Source organism: Numida meleagris, chromosome 9, assembly GCF_002078875.1.
Source record: "Numida meleagris isolate 19003 breed g44 Domestic line chromosome 9, NumMel1.0, whole genome shotgun sequence".
Taxonomy (NCBI): domain Eukaryota; kingdom Metazoa; phylum Chordata; class Aves; order Galliformes; family Numididae; genus Numida; species Numida meleagris.
Genome location: NC_034417.1, coordinates 1,175,111 through 1,196,932, shown reverse-complemented (window position 1 = coordinate 1,196,932; position 21,822 = coordinate 1,175,111). Strand labels below are relative to the sequence as shown.

Here is a 21,822-nt window from a genome sequence, read left to right as displayed (position 1 = left end):
AAACAAATTTATCTTCGTATTAATGTGTTACAAGATGAAAAACAACTAAGCCAAGAGTTTAATCTAAGTTATGGCAAACTGAGACTCAGACAAAGGAAATGCATGCACCGTATTCAAAATCTCAGTGTAAACACACGCTAGAAATCTATACTTGTCCCTAGCAACAAAACAAGAACAACACCTTTAGATTTGCACCCGTTCCGTTTGTGCTAACTTAATGGTTAACTTTTCAAATAAAAACATCTGTAAGCTATTGAAAGATACATTTTGCAACAGAAAAATGAAATCATTTTTAGTTGGTTTAATAAGCAGAAGAACCATGCAGGGCAATCACTGGAACAGTAAGGCCAATCAGTTACAGAAATGGAGAGTACTTGATGACACCGAAAACCAACACTCTGCATTAGAAATAATGGCATTTTCAGCTGCTGTGCAGAAGGCATGCTGACAGCTCTCAGCAGTGCAGAACACAAAGCAGCCTCTGGCCGTTACCTGAATGAGGCCTGGTCACTGCGCTCTCATAGAGAGGAATTCCTTCACCAACGTTGTTGAATGCTTTCAGAGTTATAACGTAGTGCGAGCTCGGGTCTAAAGGAAGAAAAAAAAAAAAAGAATATTTTTAGTACAAACTGCTAGCGCATCCTCTTTTTTGCCTCTCTGCTTTCTCTGCTTTGTTCAATATTTTATTTCATGTATTTTCGTTAAAAAATAAGAAGTTTGAACCGAGAAAGCCTCCACGCAGACCTTCTTTTAGTGCGCAGTAGCCCTCCCATAGCTGTAGTCACAGCACTTGTACCTTAGGTACAGGCAAGATAGTAAAAAAAAAGCATTTTAAAATGAACATTTTAGGTTGCTCTACTGTAGCATTACCCAATGCCCCAATTTTAGGGAACGTCCCAATGCTAATATTTATTTCTCTCCTACCACAGAGAATTCTGTGGCGGGGTCACCCTGTGTATCTCTTTCAAAGCAGATGCCACCATATCCTGGTGATGTTTGAGTTTCCTTTTCTGCCTGAAGTCACCTGTTTGCAGCTCCAGAAGGAAAACACGGAAAAGCTGCTCTGCATCAAAGTTTTTGTTCATGGAAGGCAACACACCACGTTTCCAGCTCAGAGAGTTCAGGATTCTGGGTTTTCTTTTTTGCTCTGCCTTTTCCTCCATCAACAGAAAACTGAGTTCATTTCAAACTTATCAACTGTTTGGTTTCCCAATTGATTGTCTTCATAATGATAACGACCCTCTTAGAAGACATGCTTGCAGTTTTATATCTTCATATCACGATTAGAAAACAGCAACGTGCGCTAGAGGTGAAATCTGGGCGCTGATGTCAATGTGCTTTCCTTACCTAAGTTTTCAATGGTGTAGTATCTCTGTTTATAGTCCACCTTGATGGTCTGTGCGTGAGGACTGCCGATGCCGTACCCTATGGCATAGCCTCTCACCACGATGTTCTGGTTCTCAGGCGGAGTCCAGCTCACCACGATACTGGTGACAAGCGGACGGACGTGTAAGGAGCTCGGAACTTCAGGAACACGGCTTTCTGTTAAAGAAGAAGGATGGGTTTAAAGGATTTCTCCTGAATAAAGGTAATTACATGAAGAACCATAAGCTAATAAGGTCAAATGCAGCACTTGTGCTCTGTGAATGTATTAGAATGGGTATGCTCCAAAGGGGAATACTTTACTGTACGAGAGAGAGCAAAGAGCTCTCTAATAAGCGGATGAAAATTAACAACTAATACATGTTAACAGATACCCTTTTAAAAGTAACTGACTGCCATACTGAAGAAGAGCATCAGATCTGCTTCAAGGCAGACTTCTCTCATGTTTCTGCATGTTCTTTCCAATTTTAATTTTTCAAAAATATGCATTAAATTTATCGTGTCCTGTTCACAAAGCAATCTGCTTTTAGCTCCATCGTATTACTTACCGTGGGCACTAAACAATTATCTTGAGAACACAGTCAGAACAAAAGGAAGGTGCCTGAGCTCACTGTAGGACTAAACAGAATGTTCCAAAGCTCAAACCATCGTCACTAAACCGAATACAGCATTTTTGGCAAAGGTCTTCTGCAGTTTGTCCTACACGTGCCACCGCCCCTGTCACTGCATGAGACCCGAAGTCTCATGCATCATTCACAAAATATATGCAGGGACTTCACATTCTTTCCACAAGAATGAAACTCCAAATGAGTGAACCCTCCCCTTGCAAGCCACACAGATCTAATTGCAGTCCAACAGTGAGGTGGAATCGGGGCCCTCAAAAACAGAAGGACCGATGCTCACAAGATGTGACTGCAGTTCCCCAGTATTCTCACTAAAGGACTTTTCCCAGTGCTGAATGGGGCCTAAAAGCAATCCAGAAGCACAGCTGCACACACTGACATCCATGCCTTGGTCTTAGCTTCTCAGAAATGGGCTAACTGCTTCTGTCAGGCCGCTGGAGCCCGCTGTATGCTGATAGAGAGTTCATGCTTTGTGCAATAGTCAGTTGAGTTCCCCACTCTAAAATAAACTCTGTTCAGAGCGTTCTGCTTCCTGCAGAGATTTCCTTTTAATGGAACGTGCAGCATTTAACTAAAGGCATTTAATAATGCACCACGGCACTATTATTTGGATCATAATATGCCACTGGCCTGCTTGCCAAGGGAGTTTATGGTCTCCAGCTGCCACAGCTGATCAATTAAAGTTTACCACTCTTAAATACAGAAGAGCTACAGAATTGCAACAGAAGAGATCCCATTTTTAACTGCACAGAAGCCACTGTACTGGGGATAAACTTTACACAAATCTTTAACACTCTCTGCACATGTGCTCCTGGTGGGACCTGCACCAACTCTGCAGAACGACACGGCCCCACCAGCACAGACCCGTAACGGTCTGGCTCCTGTTGGCACCGATGACACTATAAATTTCATTATATTCTATTGAAATTCAAAAGCAGACAGAATGAAGAGGAATTAAATGTATGCACATATATTGAACCTGAGAAATTAAACATGAGCTGTAAATATGCTCCGTGTTATTAAATATACCCACATGAGCTTATTAGAGAAAGGAAAGCAAAACATACACATCTCCTTCAGCCTGGGGAACGAGTGGTTTCTCGAGATGCAAAGCTGTGTCATATCCAGTTAGAAGATGACAGCCACACACACAAGTCATCTCATCTCTAAAAAGCAAATTCTAAATAGCTACAAAACCCAACTCTACAGTTAGCATTAGTTTTTCTGCTGCTCCTGATTAAGCAACGAGAGGAAAAAACAAGAGGACAAATACTGAGTTGAGCATCGACTTTGCATAACACAAAGACTGAAAAATGGGCTCTCAAAGGGGCAGATCAGCTGACTGCTGAAGCAATCTTCCAGCAGCACAGAACAAACATTGGATCTCTTTTACAGTTTTGTCTTCCAGCTGCTGGCATACCCGAATCTCCTGTCACTCGGAGGTGACATTACTGGCATCCCGCACCATTAATTCAGCTGGAACGACCCTGAGCTCCTTCCTAACACGGCAAAGAGGGAGACTGGCCTGCAAGAAGCGTAAGGTAACTCGTGTGCAACAAAACCAATCAAATGCTTGTTCAGAATGGGAACGGGCTACCCCGGATCAACAGGAACACGTAGGTAGTTCCTTAGAGACCTGCTCATCCTTTTAAAAACAGCAATTCTCTGCTGCAATTTCAATCGCTTGTAGCCAACTGCTAGAAGATGCTCACAGATTCACTCATTGAATTCTGTGACAATCAAGTTCCCGCTTTCCATTTATTCTCATGTCATTAAATACCAAACCCCTGGGCCAACCAACAGAGGTCAACACTTTTCACAGAACTTGCTCTACTTTTATTGGTAACCTCTGCATGGTTCTGTACACAACATATCACAAATCTAGGGCTTTGGTAGAGAAGTCTTCATTTCTGATGGAAGATCTGGTCTATACGAGTTGACCAGCACTGAAAACACAGTCAATCTTTTTTTTTTATAATCATAGAATCCTTAGAGCTGGAAGGGACCTCTGAAGGCCATCTCGTCCAACTCCCCTGCAATGAACAGGGACCTCCACAGCTATAACGGTACAAGTAACAGTTAATGGGGACCAAATGCCCTCTTTAGAAATCATAAGGAAATCAAAAATAGGGCAAAAATATTTTAATAAAACAGAACCAACAAAACGCAGTGGTAAGGTTGCAGAGATCTAGAGGTAGAAGTGATGTTTTCCACTGTTCCTTTCCTACCATGGCATCACTCTTGCGTTCAACAGAGTTTACATTTGGACCCCAACTCTGCAGCCCTCACGCAGACCCCGTGCAGGCTCCATGCTGCAGTCAGCAGGCCCACGAGTCAGCCACTGCATCTCTGAATACCACATCACCACGCTCAGAGCTTTGGGGCGTGCGTCGGCGGTTTCATTAGCACAATCCAGGTGCTCCGGAAATGTGTAATCACTATTTTACTTCCCTCAAAGAAAACAGTCCTCCTGCCTCCACCTCATAGCGTGTAAACATCTCCATGATTAATGAGATGAATTTTATTACAATATAAAAATCAAGGCATTATTATTAGATAAACATTATCACATATTATTATTTAAATATCGAACTGCTGGCGCTGGCATTCAGAACTGGGTTTTTCTTAATAGCAAAAACATACAGATAACATAGTTCTCAAAAGTGTAGAAGCAGAATTCATTCATGCGTAAGCTACTTTATTGACTTGGTAAGAATTTCATGATAAAAAAAGAAACTGATTCCACTTAATCGTAAATAAAACACATCGCAACGTTAGAATACATTCCTTTTAAAAAAGCAATCAAACTCTACTGTGCCCTGGCCTTGGTGTCACAGATTCCCTCCCACTTAATATCTTACCATCTAGATCGCTCTCAAATGTTTCTGCTGACACCCAGTCAGTCGCTGGCCCAGTGCCATTCACAGTCATGGCAGCTATCCGGAAGTTGTATTCTGTGCCTCGTTCAAGACCTAGGAGATAAAGAGCACCCCAGGTGTCACAACAGCAATCCCAACCACGAGCACAGGAATCACAATTCCTAATTAAAGTACAGGCATAACCTGATAGTTAGAAAACTTTTCATCCCAACAGTGCCACTCCAGCACAGCCTGAGGTCAGGATGGAAACACCACTGCTAGCAGCTCCAGAAAGGAAGCTGACACTGCTTCCAGGGCAGAGCTAAACTGTGACCATGGGCACCAGAGCTGGGACACTCCACAGACTGTCCCCGTAGGCCACGGGCAATCACTGCTGGGTTCCATCTATAGACAGCTTTAATTGCTGGCTGCTAACAGAGGAGAACCACCCACATCCATAACTAAGTACAGATGTATAGTACAGACAGCAATTGACCAAAACGTGCCATGAGTTTGTTTACAGTATATGAGAGTGCATAATCAATGATCAAAGCAATATGAAAATGAACTCAAATTTTATACATGGACTGTCTTAAACAGGCCTTGCTGCTGCTAAAAATGCATTCTGGTAACAGGCACCAATCAGCTCTGACTCTGGGAGGAAACAAACTCACTGAGTCACAGGTGGAGCTTCTGAGAATACAGCACAAAGCACTTTCTGAGCTGCCTATTGCTTTGTAAGAGGCACAGCTTGTTCACTTCCGACCTGCTGTTCATGACCAAAAAGTAGTCTTGCTCCTCTCCTCATGCCCTGCTTGTTACTGCTACACCAAACTGTTGTTCTAGCAATAATAGATCATTTACACTAAGCACTGTACTAGGCTGAATTTCTGAAACATACAAAAGTAAAGAGGGGATGAATTATTACATCATTGCCAGAGAGAAGGACAAAGGCTGACATGTAAGAAACCAGGTGGGATGATTTGTACAGCTGTCTGAAAGAAGATTGTGTGACTCTGAGCCAGGCTTGTTGGTGAGCACTGCACGAGACAGAGCGCACCTACATCCTATCCACAAGCAAACAGGTGAGCTCCCAAACACCCAGCCTGACGGCATTTCTTTGCCATCTTGATCCATACTTTTATTGCTGCCTCTCAGGCAAAGCAGTGAGCTCAGAACCGTCTTCTTCATGCAACCTCTGCACCTTTATACAAAGGTTTTAAAAGGGTTTGTTTGGTCCACTTAGAAAATCAAAGGCAATATTAGAGCTAGACCAGGGCTACCAGACTGCCTGAGAACTTGCAATCATTTTAAGGGCTCAAATTTTTTCTTTGCGTGTAAGAACACGATATAAACGTGTCTCCGTGTGTCAGCCCACAGAAAGCACCTACAAAAACCCTTATGACAACAAATGCTTGCAAATAATCGCTCACCTTCAATTAGCTGGAAAAGCTGGGTCCCCCCGATGCTCTCGGTCACATCGCTCTTACGGGACACTTTGCGGTAGCGAATTTTGTAGCCAGTGATCTGCCCGCTCTGTGTCCCTGCAGGAGGGGGCTGCCAGTGCAGCATGATGCTCTGTGGGAGGCAGAAGGAGTAATTACAAAGTTGTTGTTTACTACGCAGCCGGAAAAAACTAGGCCAGCGCTAACACTTGATGAAACACAAGATAGAAAAACACGCACGCAGATTACACGGCGTTTTCATGTATGTAAAACACGTGGTGCCGATAAAAAGTAAAAAAAGCAAAACAACCCTGTGATTCAGCAGCAGCACAGGCCATACAGGAACCTATGGAAGTTCAACGCAAAGCGCTTTAATCCTGGTTAGACCTTCTGATTCCAATTCCACAAAAGGCCTTTGGGGTTTCCCTTTCATTTTCTTTGGGTTACAGGAAGATATGGTTTCCTTAGCAGCTATCCTTGGGAACTGGGATTTTCTTCCAAGGGTATAAGGTACCTGAAATGGTTTGTGTGCACGAAGCTGCTGGTGTTTGATCATACAGGTAGCAACGAAATTCTTGGGGAAAGGAGTTTAGAAAGAAAAGAGGTTTTTTTTTTTAAAATCTTCAATCATAATCACCAAAGTCATAGTGGCTAAGTATATAATTTTCTCTTTCAAAAGGCCCAGGACATTGTAATACATACATACACATGCACACTGTAAACAACAGTTAATCACCAGGAACATACTCAGGTGCTGGTGCTTCAGGCTTCTGTGCCTGGTTATACCCCTCTCATAAATGAACCTCCACGCTTTGCTGCACTGGCACTGCCTCCACTGCATCCCATTACACACAATCCACAATTGGACAGGAGTTTCTAATGCTTCTGATCCCACATTCAGATATTCTCCTGCTGGGCCCCTGATACACAAACAGCTGAAAAGCAGCCCGGTAGGAGAAAGGCCCAGAGCAGTTCTAGGTTCTGGCTGATCACAGACCCAGCCTTTCATTTACCCATTCCCAGCAGCGAGTTCTCCCCAGCTTACCTTGGAATTCCGCACCTCCAGCGTTAGATTCTGTGGTGCAGCACTGGGAACTAGAAACATTAAAGGAATTACAACTGAAAAACTGCCATATAATATATCCCATACTCTATTTCCATATACAACTACTGTCTGCTATCATTTATTATGAAATTACAATCCATTCTGGTTTAAGACACTATATAAAATAATTATGAAATTCTACCAGGAGCAGTTTTGGGCACACTGTGACTGTTTGCCTTGGGAGGGTGACTTATTTTCATCGCAGAGAACAAACACACTTTTTATTCAGGTCTTTACTTATCATAGGCACCCAAATAAAAAAGCTTTATAGGTCAAGGCACTTCCCACCAACTCTAACAAGAAGGATCACATTCAGCACTTTTCCAAACCAGGACCTTCATTTGGATACTTGATTCTGGGAATCCACATTTAAAATTCTAGCCATGGTTTTTGTCTCTTGACTTTCTGTAACAGGAAAACCTCAGTGCCAGGATGTGCCTGCGCTACTGAGAAGCACGGAGATGAAGTGCAGCACAAAGACCATTTTGCTTCTCCATCTCCATTCGTTGCTAGCTCTCTCCTGGCTGTAGCAGCAGCTCGCTGGTCAGGACAGTTCAAGTCCACTACACAAAAAGGCTGCATAAGAGAGCAGCTGAGACCAAGGAGATCCTTGCTGCAGCTCTCCAGAGGTGAAACACTCACAGACGTTATCTCAAAGACAGAAGATAAGCGTTCCCTGACAGGAAGCCAAGACTCCAGCAAAGCACAAGGACAGGGAAGCAGTACAACAGGGCTTGAGATTGTTCCGGCCACAACAATGCATTTTCCAGATAACGTATGCCAGCCCGAACAATACTGGAGAAAACAAACCTGAGTGCATAAAGTGTAAGTGTTAAGGGAAAGGAACACCAGGGTGTGGTTTAATACCCCCCTCTCACTGCAGACAAGAAGGGTTCATTTTTCCTGAGAACACCAGACCTAGGGAGGAGGTGCTACACCTTTAAAAAGCAAGAACATCAGCTAAGAGGAGGAAATAAAGCCAAGCCAGTTTTTGCTGTTCTAGTTTTTTTCAGCTTTAGCTTGCTTTCAAGACAGCAACAACAAAAAGCCCTGAGTTTCAAAAAGCGTGACTAATAATGAATGCATGTATTGCAAACTTGGCAAGAGAAAGACAATCAGTAGGACACAGGAGAGGCTATGAGCATGTAAAATACACATAAGTACATGCATCTCACAGGTGCACAGTTCATCTCATGTCAAAGTAAGCCTAAACTCTATTAGTGTGTGATGCAGAGGTGGTATTTCTAGTTGTAATACAAGGCTGTTTCCTACAGACCAGGAGCACTATGAGAAGAGAAGCACACCTTATGAGCAGCTCATAAGCCCCAGTTCAACTGTGGTACCCAAAGAGCTGGTCATTCTGCAACAAACCATCAGAACATACTTAGGTTAGGAGCGAGAACCTACATAAAAATGAGGAAGCTTGCTAATAAAGAAGCTAAAGGTAGCTAAGAATGAAACGTTTACAGGAGATGCACACAGCACGGTAAGAAAAGACAAGAAGAGATGCATGTTGCTCATCTAGGAAGATTTGAGAGAGTGGGAGGGAGAACAGCATGGATAAGCAGCAGGGCTATACAACTGCTAGAGGCAAGATGACATCCTTTAGGAAGCTGCAGAAACTACACTGCAGCAGGTTCAGCATGGAAGCATAAGAATGAAACGGTCGCAGAAGTTACAATAGGCTGTAACCTGGATACTGGGAGATGGCAGTCGTGATGCCAGTATTTAAAGGAGGTTCTGCTGGAGAGAATGCCGGAGACTTCAGGTAGTAAGCCAGAAATCTGTGTGAGGCAAATCAACTCAAACTGTAATAACGTGTGCAATTCAAAAATGCATGGAGAAACATGGCATCTGTCATTTTTTAAGGGAAGTCCTGCAAACCTGGTAGAGAGCTCTTATAAGAAGCAACAACGGGATAGGAGGGAAGCCCTTGTCTGAGCGAAGAAGTGGCTAAAAGAAAGGAAAGAGAAGGTAGCAATGGGCACGGTGGGAGATGGCCAGTGGAGCTCCACCATGGAACATGCCAACACCCCATTGCTAAACCCATCTGTAAGTGATGAAAGTGAGATGAGCAGTGAGATGAGAAGTATTAGCACAGACAAGACCTGCTGGTAAAGAACTGCAGAAAGACTCATGGACCTCAGGCTTGTTCTTGGATATTGAAGTGACATGAAATTCACAGTTACGTACATGGGAAAAATGATCCTGACTCCACAAAGTGATGGCTCTAAGCATATCAGTTCCACTAAGGAGCAAGATCTCTACCCCAAGAATGTCACCTCAGTGCTCAGAATGGCTCAAGAATAGCAGTCAAATGCTAGTAATCATACATTCGCATCTTCAGTACAGTTCTGGTACCTGCACCTGCATTTTTAGAACCACACAGGAGAAAAGAAACTTAGAAGTTCAGAAAAGAGCACGGAAGCACACAACAGCTTCCACAAAAGACAGGGCTGACCATTTCAATGCTTAAACATGGATAAGAAATGAATGAGGGAGAATGCAGCAAAGGTGTACGAAATGAGGAGTGGGACAGACAAGGCTGATGGAGACCGATTATTCACTACTTCACACCACTCCGGGCAATGAGTAAAACTAACAGAGCTGGTCCAAAGCAGCCTGAAAGGGAGGGAATTTTCACAGAAAGCTGAGTTGTGGCACCCTCCACTTGATGCTGTGGATGATAAGAGTTGACATTGGCATAATGAGGGTGCTGAGAGGATTCATGGAATAGAAGAAAAATTCCTTCTTCAACAGAGTGGTCAGGCACTGGCACCGGCTGCCCAGGGAAGTGCTGGAGTCACCATCCCTGGACATCTTCAAGGAGTGTGGAGATGTGGCACCGAGGCACATGGTTTAGTGGGCACAGTGGGGACGGGTTGACAGTTCGACTAGAGGATCTCAGCGGTCTTTTCCAACCTTAAGGATTCTATGATTCTACACTGAGTAACTACACAGAAACCATGGCAGAGCCAAGGAGTCCCACAGAAACAAACTGCACTCACAACTTGGGACGCTAATACTCTATTCTGCTTTTGATCACTTCTGGAGAGAGGATTCCAGGCTAAGCTTGTTTTTAGTCCGCTTGTTCTTATGAATAATTAAACTCCTGTCTAAAAAAAAGAAAAGCTAACTAAGTCTGATCGTTCTACAATTGTTCATCTATCTGTATTTGCTCACACTGCCTCCCCATTTGGCTTACAGAAAATGCTGTTACCACTTCCTGCTTTCAGAACTACAGAAGACTGATTTAATAATATCTGTGCTGGAGTCCAAACAAAGACGTGCAACATTTTTCCAGATGACCACAATTAAAATAAAAACACTCCAAAGGCACATATCTGCTCATATGTAACAAATATTATAGAAGCTAAAAGACAATTTGGAGTTGTAGGGTTCAAAATAATTGTGTTTCCATCCACTCTTAAGACTTTGTAGACCCAATAACCCATGAAATAAACTTCTGATGTTGAAATTAAGGACAGCATTGTTTTGCAATTAGAATACCAGATGCATTTGCAGGTATATTAATTTTCCTTTGCCCCATTTGGACAGCCTCAGGGGGAGCTTTTAGCACGCGTGGCCATATGCAGCAATCACATTATTAAGAAAACAGGGCAGCACTGAACAAAAACCTAAGAAGTTTTTCTGGTTAAAAATCCGCTTAAATGAAATTACCCCATAATTCCTGTAAAAAGGCTTGGAATAAAGCAGCTTACCGTCTGACAGCGTCCGCACAACAACGTCTTGGGTAGAGACGCCAGGACCGTGTTTGTTGTAAGCTACCACTCGGAAGCTATACTCAGTGTACTTCTTTAATCCGGTAATGGTGTAGGAGAGTCCTGCTACATCAACATCCTGTCCATAAGCAAACACGCACACGAGTCAAGGTCAGAATCAGGTCTGCAATTGTCATAAATGCCTCAGGCTCAGTAATACTCAAAGTCAAAAGCAGAGAGGACAGCGCTCTGCAGAACAAGCAGATGAAACCCACAGCCACGTGCAGCCAGGGCTTGCACAGATGCCAGCAGGGCGCTTGCAAGAGGAAGTTCCACATGTTTGATTTAAATCACAACACGGGCACAGGTTCTGCAAATGACAGGGGATCCAACGAACTTGATAACTAGTAAAAATGACCACTGCATTTCCAATAGTGGGAAGCAAAGGGAGAGATCTTTATCTGAAGAATACACACTTGTGTTTAAAATCTGATGTCAAAAGTTATTTTAAATACTAACAAACTAAGGGTTTTTTTATTCGAAGTTGGAAACATTCACAAGCTATCATGTGGGAAATTAAAGGACTGGGTTTAGTTCTCCCAAAGCTGTGATTATTTCTTAGGTTGCTGCTTAGACTCATACCGAGCGTGCTGGCTTCTCCCAGAAGAATAAGAAACTGTAATTAATTAGACACTCACCAAACTCAAAATACCAATCGCTGGATCAGTGAACTCAACAAGTGAGAATAGTTTAGATTCAGGAACAGACTACAATCAGCAGTTATCCCACTTCACTAAAATAAAAGCAGCCAGCCTGTAAAAACAGTGCAGACACCCTTTGCTCCACCCGAGGCAGGGCTGTTACATGATGCTGCAGGTATTACTTGGTTCTTCAGAGTTTTTTCCTCACGGTGTGATGGACATCCCCAGATGCCACTTGATGCTGAACACGTAAGTAAGCCATCTCATTAAAACTATCTATCTCCATTCTTATGCAAATACTGCAAAAACTTTCATGCTGAATGACAAAGCAGTTTTTTAACAGCTTGGGTGTTTAATTTTAAATATTTCTGCATTCCGGGCTAAAGGCTTCAGCTTGTCAGACAAATCAACTCCTGGCAAGGTGTTTCCAGAAGTGTAAGGTAAAAACACAATAAAGGAAAGAATGCTGGCACTGTGTATCACACAGAAGAGCCCCACTCCGCACCTGCTCGCTGTCCTGCCCCTTCTCCATGTAGTACAGCTTGTAGTTCTGGATTTCCCCATTGCCAGACAGCGGCGTTTCCCACGTGACGGTGACAGAGGTGGGTGAGCCGGCGTATGCTCGGATATTGGGTGCTGGACCAGGCAGCTGAACTGCAATGGAAGCAGGAAACTCTGCTCATCACCAAGCCCAGCCTTTGCATTTCACTAGCTAAATATTTCAGCATCAACTTTACAAGTAATGACAACTGAAACTGTTCTTCTATAACAAAATTTAGAAACTTTAACAAGGCATGACTTACAAGTTAAGAGCGAGCGTAAAGCATACCAACATGGCAGCCTGGAAAATTATTTTTAAAATCAGGACTGCGAGTGCAACTTTTAAGAGTATCACCTTATTCTGGGAAAGGCCACGATAGGAAAGAAGTCGATCCCGAAGCGGAGGGGGCTTGGAATCTTTGCAGCTTACCCTCGGGCTGCGTGGCCACCTTCAGCGGCGCCGAGCTCTCTCCGGGGCCATGCTTGTTCTGAGCCACAACTCTGAAGACATAAACTGTTTCTGGCATCAGGTTTTGGATCATGACTTGCGTCTCTCCAGGACGACTGGTGTTTTCAACGCGTTCCCTTTGGGAAACAAAAAGATTGGGCACGGAAGCAGGCATTGGTTAGCAAGAGGGTTTTTGTGCAGATATATAAAGGAATTGGGTGCTACTGGGAACAAAGCTGACATGCATCCTGTCTGAATGCATCTGATGCATTAATGATGTTATTTACACCACACTGACTACACAAAACCGGTAACATGCCAAAATTGCTGGTGACAAACAGCTTCCAGTTTTGTAACTTGTCTTTAGAGAAAATACTCACTGAAGTAAAAGAATAATTTATGCTCAGCATCACAAAATTCGAAGCACTTTCATTGTTATTCTCCTAACGGCATGCCATTACTCATCGTGACAGCCTATCCTACTGTTCTGAAGCCACAAGAAAAAATATTTAAGAATTGTACACAGACTCCGGCGAGATTTAAGGCATTTCTGTTAGCATTGTGGGGTTGCTTTTTGCGTATTTTCTCAAGAGGCTGTTTTACTATTTTCTTTTCCCTCCAAACTTTACTTAGTTCCTCCCTAATATTTAGACTCTCTAAAAACATCCCGAGGCCCTGACCCACATCCAGCCCCGCAGACAGCTGGGGCACTTCTGCTATTACCACCCAAGTCGTGGAGTCAACACAAGGCAACACCTGCGCACGGCGCCGTGCACAAGCGGGGCTCACTGAGCACGGGTTCAGGAAACCCCATCGCTCCCTATCAAGCCCAGGCCCGAGGTGAAGACTAAAAGATTAATTATCAACCAGCTACAACCTTTATTTCTAGCACCTTGCTGCTGTCACATGAACCTTCCCACAGCTACTGCTGGGTAGGGCAGTGTATGGACTGTCCTGGCTTGGAACGAAGCTATCTACTCCCACAAAATGGAAATAATGGCAATATTGAAAACAACAACAACAAAAAAAAAAGGAATGAAGAACTTCACCACTGGGGAAATAAAAGGAAAACACGAATGGTTTGAATACAAACCTTCCCCTTTTGTCTGACAGACGTCGTTCAAATCTACAGCAGAGGGCAGACGATTCTCGTCCCAACGATTAGCTGCTATTAAATCATTTTTAATGCAGAAGTCTGGGCAAAATTATTCCACAGTCTCCCCTTTCCTACCTTCCAGCCATTATGGTTTAGATTACAGCACGGAAACATGATGCCCAATTCCTCATTTTTAATTTATTTCTTTTTAAACCAACTACTAAGGTTGATTTAGCACAACTGGGCTTAAAGCACTTGGAAAACACTGCTCATTTCTGCACTGTTATACTGCATCTATACAGAAGGAAACAATATTCTAACTGTAACTAAAAAGCTGCTCAAACACATTTTCTAGAATATTCTCCATGAAAGTTGAGCTAAAATGGCATTGCATAAACAGCTTAATTTATTTCAGATTTTTTTTAATTGTCATCTTTGAGCGAGCAGCATCAGTACATTAGAATTTAAAAAGCCTGCAAAAGATTTCTGTTAACGTTTATAAAGTATTTTTGCAAGAAAGAAGCTGGCAGAGAAGCTGGAGACACACTAAAGAAATATAATTCCTGCTACAAAATGAGAGGGGAGCGGGGAAGAAGATAAATATTTTCCCTCACTAACTTTTCCAGTCATAGCTGGAGCAAAATGTTTGCTTGAAAATGCATTTTCAAATGGATAGTTTCCTTTAAGACGTGCCTTAGATATAATGAAGGTATTTGAAAACCCAGAATAAGTGCTAACTGATTCACAGCTGTGGAACAGCATTCATCTCCCATTGACATGCAAAATACATTGCGTTTTCTGCCTCGAGTGTAAATGCACTCACTGATTTTATCAGAAAAATGTCAGCAATCCAAGGTTATTATTTAAAATTACAAAAAAAAAAAACCACCCAAATTATTTTTAATGGAAACACAACATTTATCAAAAAATAAATAGACATGCCAAAGTATTGCAATTTTCAGTAATAAGTAGGGACCGTGCCTTCCCTCACAACAGTTAAAAATATGGTGAGATTAATCTAATTAAGTGCTTCATGAATCTCTCCTTTATGCCCTTTCCTAGCAAGCCTTGAGCACCCTTTATGAGCTCTGATGCATTTCGGTTGGCAGAACAGGTAACAAAACAGATGGTCTATAGGAATAGCTATATTCCCCAGCAGAACCTTATGACTGTTCTAACTCATGCCAGTTTAATCCTCAGCTAAAGAGCTTTGTAAACTAGAATTAAGGTTTACAGTAGCTGTCACGCATTTAGGGGGAAGAAGCTCACATCCCGAAACAAGGGTTCATCAGGAAATGTGAAGCCTGAAATTACGCTTACGGAACTGAAACCTTTGGGAAACGATGGAGGTGAGCAGCACCTGTGGCAGCCATCCCAGCAGCGCAACTGCACGCTCCGTGAGCTGTAGCCCGCTAAGTCAAACCGGAGAGTTACCATCCTGTACGTTCTCACTCCTCCTCAACAGACATCCAAAACTGCCCGCACCAGCCTGAATCACTTTGAAAGCAATAAAGCAACCACCACAATTTCAGAAGAACTGGCATTTCCGCTGCGGTTTCTCATTTTCTAGTGCTAATACTCTTCTGCAGCGCTCAACTTGAAGGCCAAATCTGCTTTGTAAGCAGATGCTGAGTTGAAAATGGGAAATATCTCGGTGCTGTGGGCTGAGAGCAGGATGGCTCCTAAGGGCACCGGCAGAGGAAAGCTGACACGTGGCACAGGAGGAGCCTGAGCGTTACATGGGGAAATCCACGTTCTGTGCGGGAATATTCTGCAGCCCTCCATGGAAGTCCAAAGTGCAAAGTTAAAGAACACCGTCCTGAGTTGCCGTGCATCTCTCATCTGAGTGGACAAAAACCAAGAGGGATGTAACTCAGCGGAGGCTGAGGCCTGGTCTCTCCCTGAGCCGCTACCCCGCTCGTGCCAGGCAGGTACTCGGGGCTGCTGCTCCTCACCGTGCCAAGCTGAATCTACAGCACCTCAGAGATGAATGAGAGATGTCGGAATATCTAACTAAGCTGTTCCACATCCTGTGTACTGAAGTGTTTTAAAAGCACAAGGTGAAAGGGAAATTAATCGAGTGACCCAGAGTTTGATCACTGCTCAAACCCAAGTGAGGAAGAGGCCATGCTTAGCTTGCTAAAGGGATCTGGTAATGCATGCAGTGAAAATGGTACAGGTAGGCACAAACACACAACTTTTAGGAAATAGGATATATGCACTTCAAACTACAGCAGAGATGTATGATCATCTATAATTCAAAGACCACACAGCCATCATTTAAGCAGTGTTTTATGATGCTGAGAAAGAACAGAAGGTTGTACACCCAAATTTGACTTGAAAACTTTCTGGTTTGGGAGTCCCTGTTTATGTGGGACATTCTCACCTATTTTTTGAGTCAGTAACAAAGCGATACTTACACAGGGCCCAAACAACCCAGACAAACTTAGCAGGTAAAAAGGAAACAGAGCATTTGTGAGAGATTCATCATGTGTCTGTTTTTTCCAGTCATTATAATACTTAACTCCGCCTTTAAATTTCAACTAAAAACTCCAAACGCTTTTAAAATTATAATCTCTGTGCAGTTGGTTTCTGTTGGTTTTGTGCCTATCCTTAAAGCAATACATAAAAATGTAAATTTAGCTGTAAATCAAATAGCACTGCCCCCACACATACACACAAAAAATTGCTAAGAAGCTAATAGTGGAAAATATATTAAAATAGGGGTTTTTAGAATGCTGAGTGAAAAATACAGGTAATTTACTGATTTCACAGAGCCCAGCTCAGGGCTGGGAGTGGGCACCACCATCCCAACCATGGAGGATTTTCCTCACTCTTTTATTGCAGGTGCTGAGGTACGGAAGCTGACAGAAACAGGGAGCCAAAAACCTCAGCACATCTCCGGCCCATTCTCTGCACTTCGAGAGGGGTTAATACCACTTCAGATACATTTAACATTTGAATTACTCTGAGCCATAACTTTAAACATGCTCTAAAATTCAACGAAGAGTTACTTCTAACCTGCCAGCTAGAAGGAAACACTCAGCTCAAGTTTAGCTGAGCTCTTCTCATACGCAATGCATCACGCTCAATTATTTGCTTAATTCAGCTTAATAGCTCCCAAATTCATGCCCTAATGAACTGACACAGGCAAGCTGTCAGCACCGTCAGGTCACATCTAATTTGATGGAGATGAGGCAAACAGCACCCATGCCAGGTGTAGCACAGAAGGAGGCCAAGTAGTACAAGCTTCTCATTCTCAAGCATTATTATTTTTAATTTTATCATTCTCATTGTCTAAACACAAGTTTCGTGTCATAATTTCACAGTACTTTTGTACTAATATGTGAAATGTGCGATAGCAGATGTATTAGCACAGCACAAAACTTAAAATAAGCAGCTAGAAAGTAATGAATACGTGCCAACGAAAGGTTTCCTGAGCCTACTTCGAACCCTGACCCAGAAGGGCACTTGAGCAAACAAAGCTTTCACTGCAGTCAGTGAAACCACCTGCTTACTTATAAGCACCAGCTGAAGTACTGTGCTGTGCAAACTTTCTGGGGGGTGCATTACCTTATATTACATTGCTGTTTTGCAAGTGCTGGCAGTGGCAGTTTCTGCAGCCTGTTTACTCACCACAAACAGTGGAAAGCCTTTGTTCTGCACACCGCTTCTGACCCAACTGGGATATTTTCTAGATTTCTGGAGTCTTGCATATGGTAGTAAGCGATGCACTTTGTCTTCTCCAAAAGCAAGACCCAGTGCAGGGAGAGGCAGGAAGCCAATTCCAGCAAATTACTTTCTTAACAACCCAGTGGGGAGAACAGTCAAAACCAGGAGCGTGAAGGAGGAAAGGCAGGCAGGTTGGCCACTGCCACTTTTCCTCTCTCAAAATATCTCCAATGAGAATGAATATTACCAAAATCAGGAAGTAGCAGAAAAGCAACATTTGTGAGGCACCAAAAATGTTACTAATTGCTTCAACCATGAGCCTCAACAAGAGGACTATCCACAGAATTTAAAAAAATGTCTGAGAAAAAAAATTCTCCGAGTGGAGGCGTATTTTGTATTCTTTCCACATGACTTTGCTATCTTTGAGCCTCACCCTGTAGTCAGTAAGCAGATAATTTTCTTTTGACTAATAAATCTGATAATCAAGCTAATTTGTAATTAATTAAGCACCGCTTAAAATGATTGTTAGCTCTAACTTCTTCAGTCTTATCACAACAGTTTGAAGCTACCTCTGAGCCCGTCAAGATCCGATGCCATCAGTAAGAGAAAGGATAGACTGACCTAAATCTTTTACAGGGATGGGAATCATCTCACTCACAGCCACCTGACTCCAGAATCAGACAATACTGGAAGGTTTGAAAGCAGAAGCTGGCAGTGTCAGTGATGTCAAAGAGGTGCTAGAGTCTACACTTGCTCTTGGCTTAACCGTCTGCTGAAAGCAGGTAGCAACTGCTGGCAGCCAACCGAAGATAGGTGCATACGTGACTTGTAAGAGCATGCCTTTACCTGTTGATACCTTCCTTGGTGTAGAAGATTGAATAGGTGAGGTTGTCTCCCTGCGGGTCTGACACCGGTGTCCGCCACGTCAGCCTGATGAAGCGAGTGGAGACGAGGGTGGCCACGACGTCCCGAGGGGCTGTAGGCAGTGGTCCCGTTGTAGCTGGTGCTAGATGGTCATTAGTGGCACTGGTCAGTGAAGTGGGAGGTAATGTTGGGATGGCAACATCTTGTCATGTGCAAACATTGGGGAATATGAAGGGCAAACATCACCACGGTTTAAAAAAAGAAAACAGGGAAAAAAAAAAACAAAAGAAATAAACAAAACCACGATGGGAAACAAAACAAAATGAACACACACAAAAAAGGCCATTAAACTGAAGGCTGACATGCAGGCAAAGGTAACTACTGGAAACTAATGGGAAGTATTAAAGGACACGTCACTGTAGAGCAGGCAGACCAAATCTCCATTGTAATGGAAGTGGCAAGGGAGAGGGAAGGGTGAAGGCTGAGGATAAAATATGGCCTCGTAAGAGGACATACCGGCAGCACACAATATTTTCATGCCTTTGTAAACCAGATGTAATATCAAGCATTTCCAAATAAAAAACCAACCAGTGTTATTTATTGAAGAATACATCCAGACCCAATTTTGTACTTTTTTTCATTAACATGCAGAATTACTTCCTTCTATTCTCAATCATAGGAAAAAAAAAATAAAGAAAGAAAAAGGCAGATGGAACACAGCAAATCCCTCGGAGGGGTACAAACTCCAGGTTGTGCAATTAAAGGCTGGAGTCAGCTCACATAACTGCTTCGGACTGCTTGGGTCCCACGGCCACACAGGACGCGGTGACAGCCCTGGCGCGGCAGTGGACGTGGAGCCATGTTCCTAACCTCCCCCAGGATCACCGCTTTCTTTCCACCACGGCTCTCACAACACATAGCACGGCATTCCAGAAAGATGCTAACAGGCACAAACAATTCGGTTCATGTTACGTGGAGGCTTTATGAACTTTTTTGTGCTAAGTCATGCACGTTTTCCTACGTTACTGCTTTAAAGCTAGGCTAAATCTCCAGGATTATTGCATTAAAAGGTTGACAAGTTAAGAGCAAAAGTTGTAACGTACAAATAGCTGTTCTCCAAATCCTATTAAAGCAATCCATCCGGTAAATCTAACAGTAATATTCTGAGCAGCTGGACCCCAATTACCACAGGGTATTACAGGAAACACAAACGGTAACAGAAACCTAAAGTTCACGATACCTTGAATTTTCCTGGATTCTTAATTGTTTACCAAGCTTAAGCCACTCGCTGACATTTTCCACACCACAGTCTCTGCTGCCAAATACATTTATTCACTTGCCATGGATGGAAACTAACTAAAATGGCTCCGAACTTCCCAAGAAAGGAGTTCAGAATGAGCACAGCTTTTGGGGAGAGCTGCAGCACCTCCACCTGAAGAGCCACCAGAATGCATGGACGTGTGTCACAAGCAGCAAGGAGACACAGAGATGAACTACAGGAAACACTGCCTGAGCAGCCAAATCCTGGGAACACTTTCATGCCGAACGAGAACATCTCAGCTCGTGGAGAAGCCCGCTGTCAACAGATGCACTTGAAATTCTACCAGAAATGCTGTCAACCAAAGCACCACCTCCTACTACATGAGGCCTTGAATTCGCAGAGCTCATTTTTGCATTTCTATTTCGAAGCCACCACTGACAACGGTGGAAGAACAAAACAGTTGCTTTTATCAGATGTACACAACGTTACATCTTTCTTTTTTGATACCAAACTCAAAACTTTTCACTTCAGTACCTGCATCTTTCGAGGACTCTGCAAGGCTCCCAGAGCCAGGAACATACATCTCTTGTACTGAAAATACAGCTCACAGACAGGGAAGCGCTCCAGGATATCTTGTTAAGCACCCTTCAACACCAGAACAGCAACAGATCGCAACTAAACATTCTCCAGTGCCCTACTCCTGATCAATGGGTGACACCATTATTTCACATTCATTGCAAAATCTAAACTAGTTTTTGTCCCAGTAATAAGCTTTCCCACAGGAAATCCTTTCTTAACTACTTGCACTGGTAGCATTATTTAAAACCATGAAATGGTTTGAGGGAGGCTGTTATAAATACAGCTCGGTGATGTACGACTGCATCAGACAAATGCAGCATCCTCTCAGCCATTCCATGAACCCTGATTTATGCTTCCCACAGTTAGTAAAACTATTTAGCGTATGAAATGCCTCCCTTTTAAACTAAAGAAAGATATTTCAGAAATATCCATCACAAGAGGCATTCGCTATAGAAAGTAAGTTTTTATAGCCCCCATTTCAGTTGTTGCTTTAACTCTAGGAAGAGTGAAAGAAATAATTTCTTCTGCATGAACACATAAAACTCTAAAGAGCTGTGTTAGATGGGCCATTCTTCAGAACCTCTTCACACTCGGAATGTGTGAAGCCACACACCTTTCATTACCTTACGTTAGCACTTTGGTTTCCCCTACACATCTTGGCCCTATCAGCTGATCTGCTTCAAATCACACAGCTCCTCACCCAAAGGACGCGTCCTTCCTATCTCTGAACATCACTGTAGTTGATTAAAATGTAACACAAATATTTTAAAAATAATTACACTGAAACAAAAGGCTGAAGTTACAAAACACACCTCACGTACTCCCGCACTGGCCTGCCCAGCTAACGAAAATGATCCATCTCTTCTGTGAGTGACCTGCGTACAGTGCCTGGAGCCTGGCAGAGCAGCCAGCACTTCCAGGTTCAGAAAACCTTGGTTTTCTCCTCGTGCAAGATTCAAGCCTAGCAATACTCCCTCTGACAGCATCACTGGTAGATCGGCCACGCGCAACAAAAGATCGGTAGCATCCAAAAAACAAACCACGAACCAAAGGAAAGCACAAAGGATGTGTAAATCCTACAAGCAAGGTAAGCCGTGAAGAGACAAGAAATTCACCCATGGGAGGACACAACGAACAGTGCTCAGGAGCAGAGCAGCACTGCTGGCGGCCACAGGACGCACTCAGAGGACGAGCTTCCTTCCTTCCTTCCTTCCTTCCTTGCTTCCTTCCATTCCTTCCTTCCATTCCTTCCTTCCATTCCTTCCTTCCTTCCATTCCTTCCATTCCTTCCATTCCTTCCTTCCATTCCTTCCTTCCTTTCCTTCCTTCCTTCCATTCCTTCCTTCCATCTCTTCCATTCCTTCCTTCCTTTCCTTCCTTTCTTCCATTCCTTCCTTCCTTCCATTCCTTCCTTCCTTCCACTCCTTCCTTCCTTCCATTCCTTCCTCCCTTCCTTCCATTCCTCCCTTCCTTCAATTCCTTCCTTCCATTCCTTCCTTCCATCCCTTCCATTCCTTCCTTCCTT

The 21,822-nt window shown here is 43.2% G+C and overlaps 1 protein-coding gene across 1 annotated transcript in view; it reads right to left on the bottom strand.

The window, feature by feature from the left end:
• The window catches only part of NEO1 (neogenin 1), a 138,982-nt gene that overhangs the window by 23,582 nt on the left and 93,578 nt on the right, over positions 1–21,822 (bottom strand). Inside the window, exons 8-16 of the mRNA XM_021407502.1 lie at positions 18,440–18,659; positions 12,808–12,962; positions 12,343–12,491; positions 11,137–11,275; positions 7,355–7,404; positions 6,298–6,442; positions 4,868–4,978; positions 1,348–1,542; positions 493–588 (exon numbers count right to left, since the gene is read on the bottom strand). Of these exons, the coding sequence (XP_021263177.1) occupies positions 493–588; positions 1,348–1,542; positions 4,868–4,978; positions 6,298–6,442; positions 7,355–7,404; positions 11,137–11,275; positions 12,343–12,491; positions 12,808–12,962; positions 18,440–18,659 (1,260 nt within the window). The remainder of the gene's footprint in view (positions 1–492; positions 589–1,347; positions 1,543–4,867; positions 4,979–6,297; positions 6,443–7,354; positions 7,405–11,136; positions 11,276–12,342; positions 12,492–12,807; positions 12,963–18,439; positions 18,660–21,822) is intronic.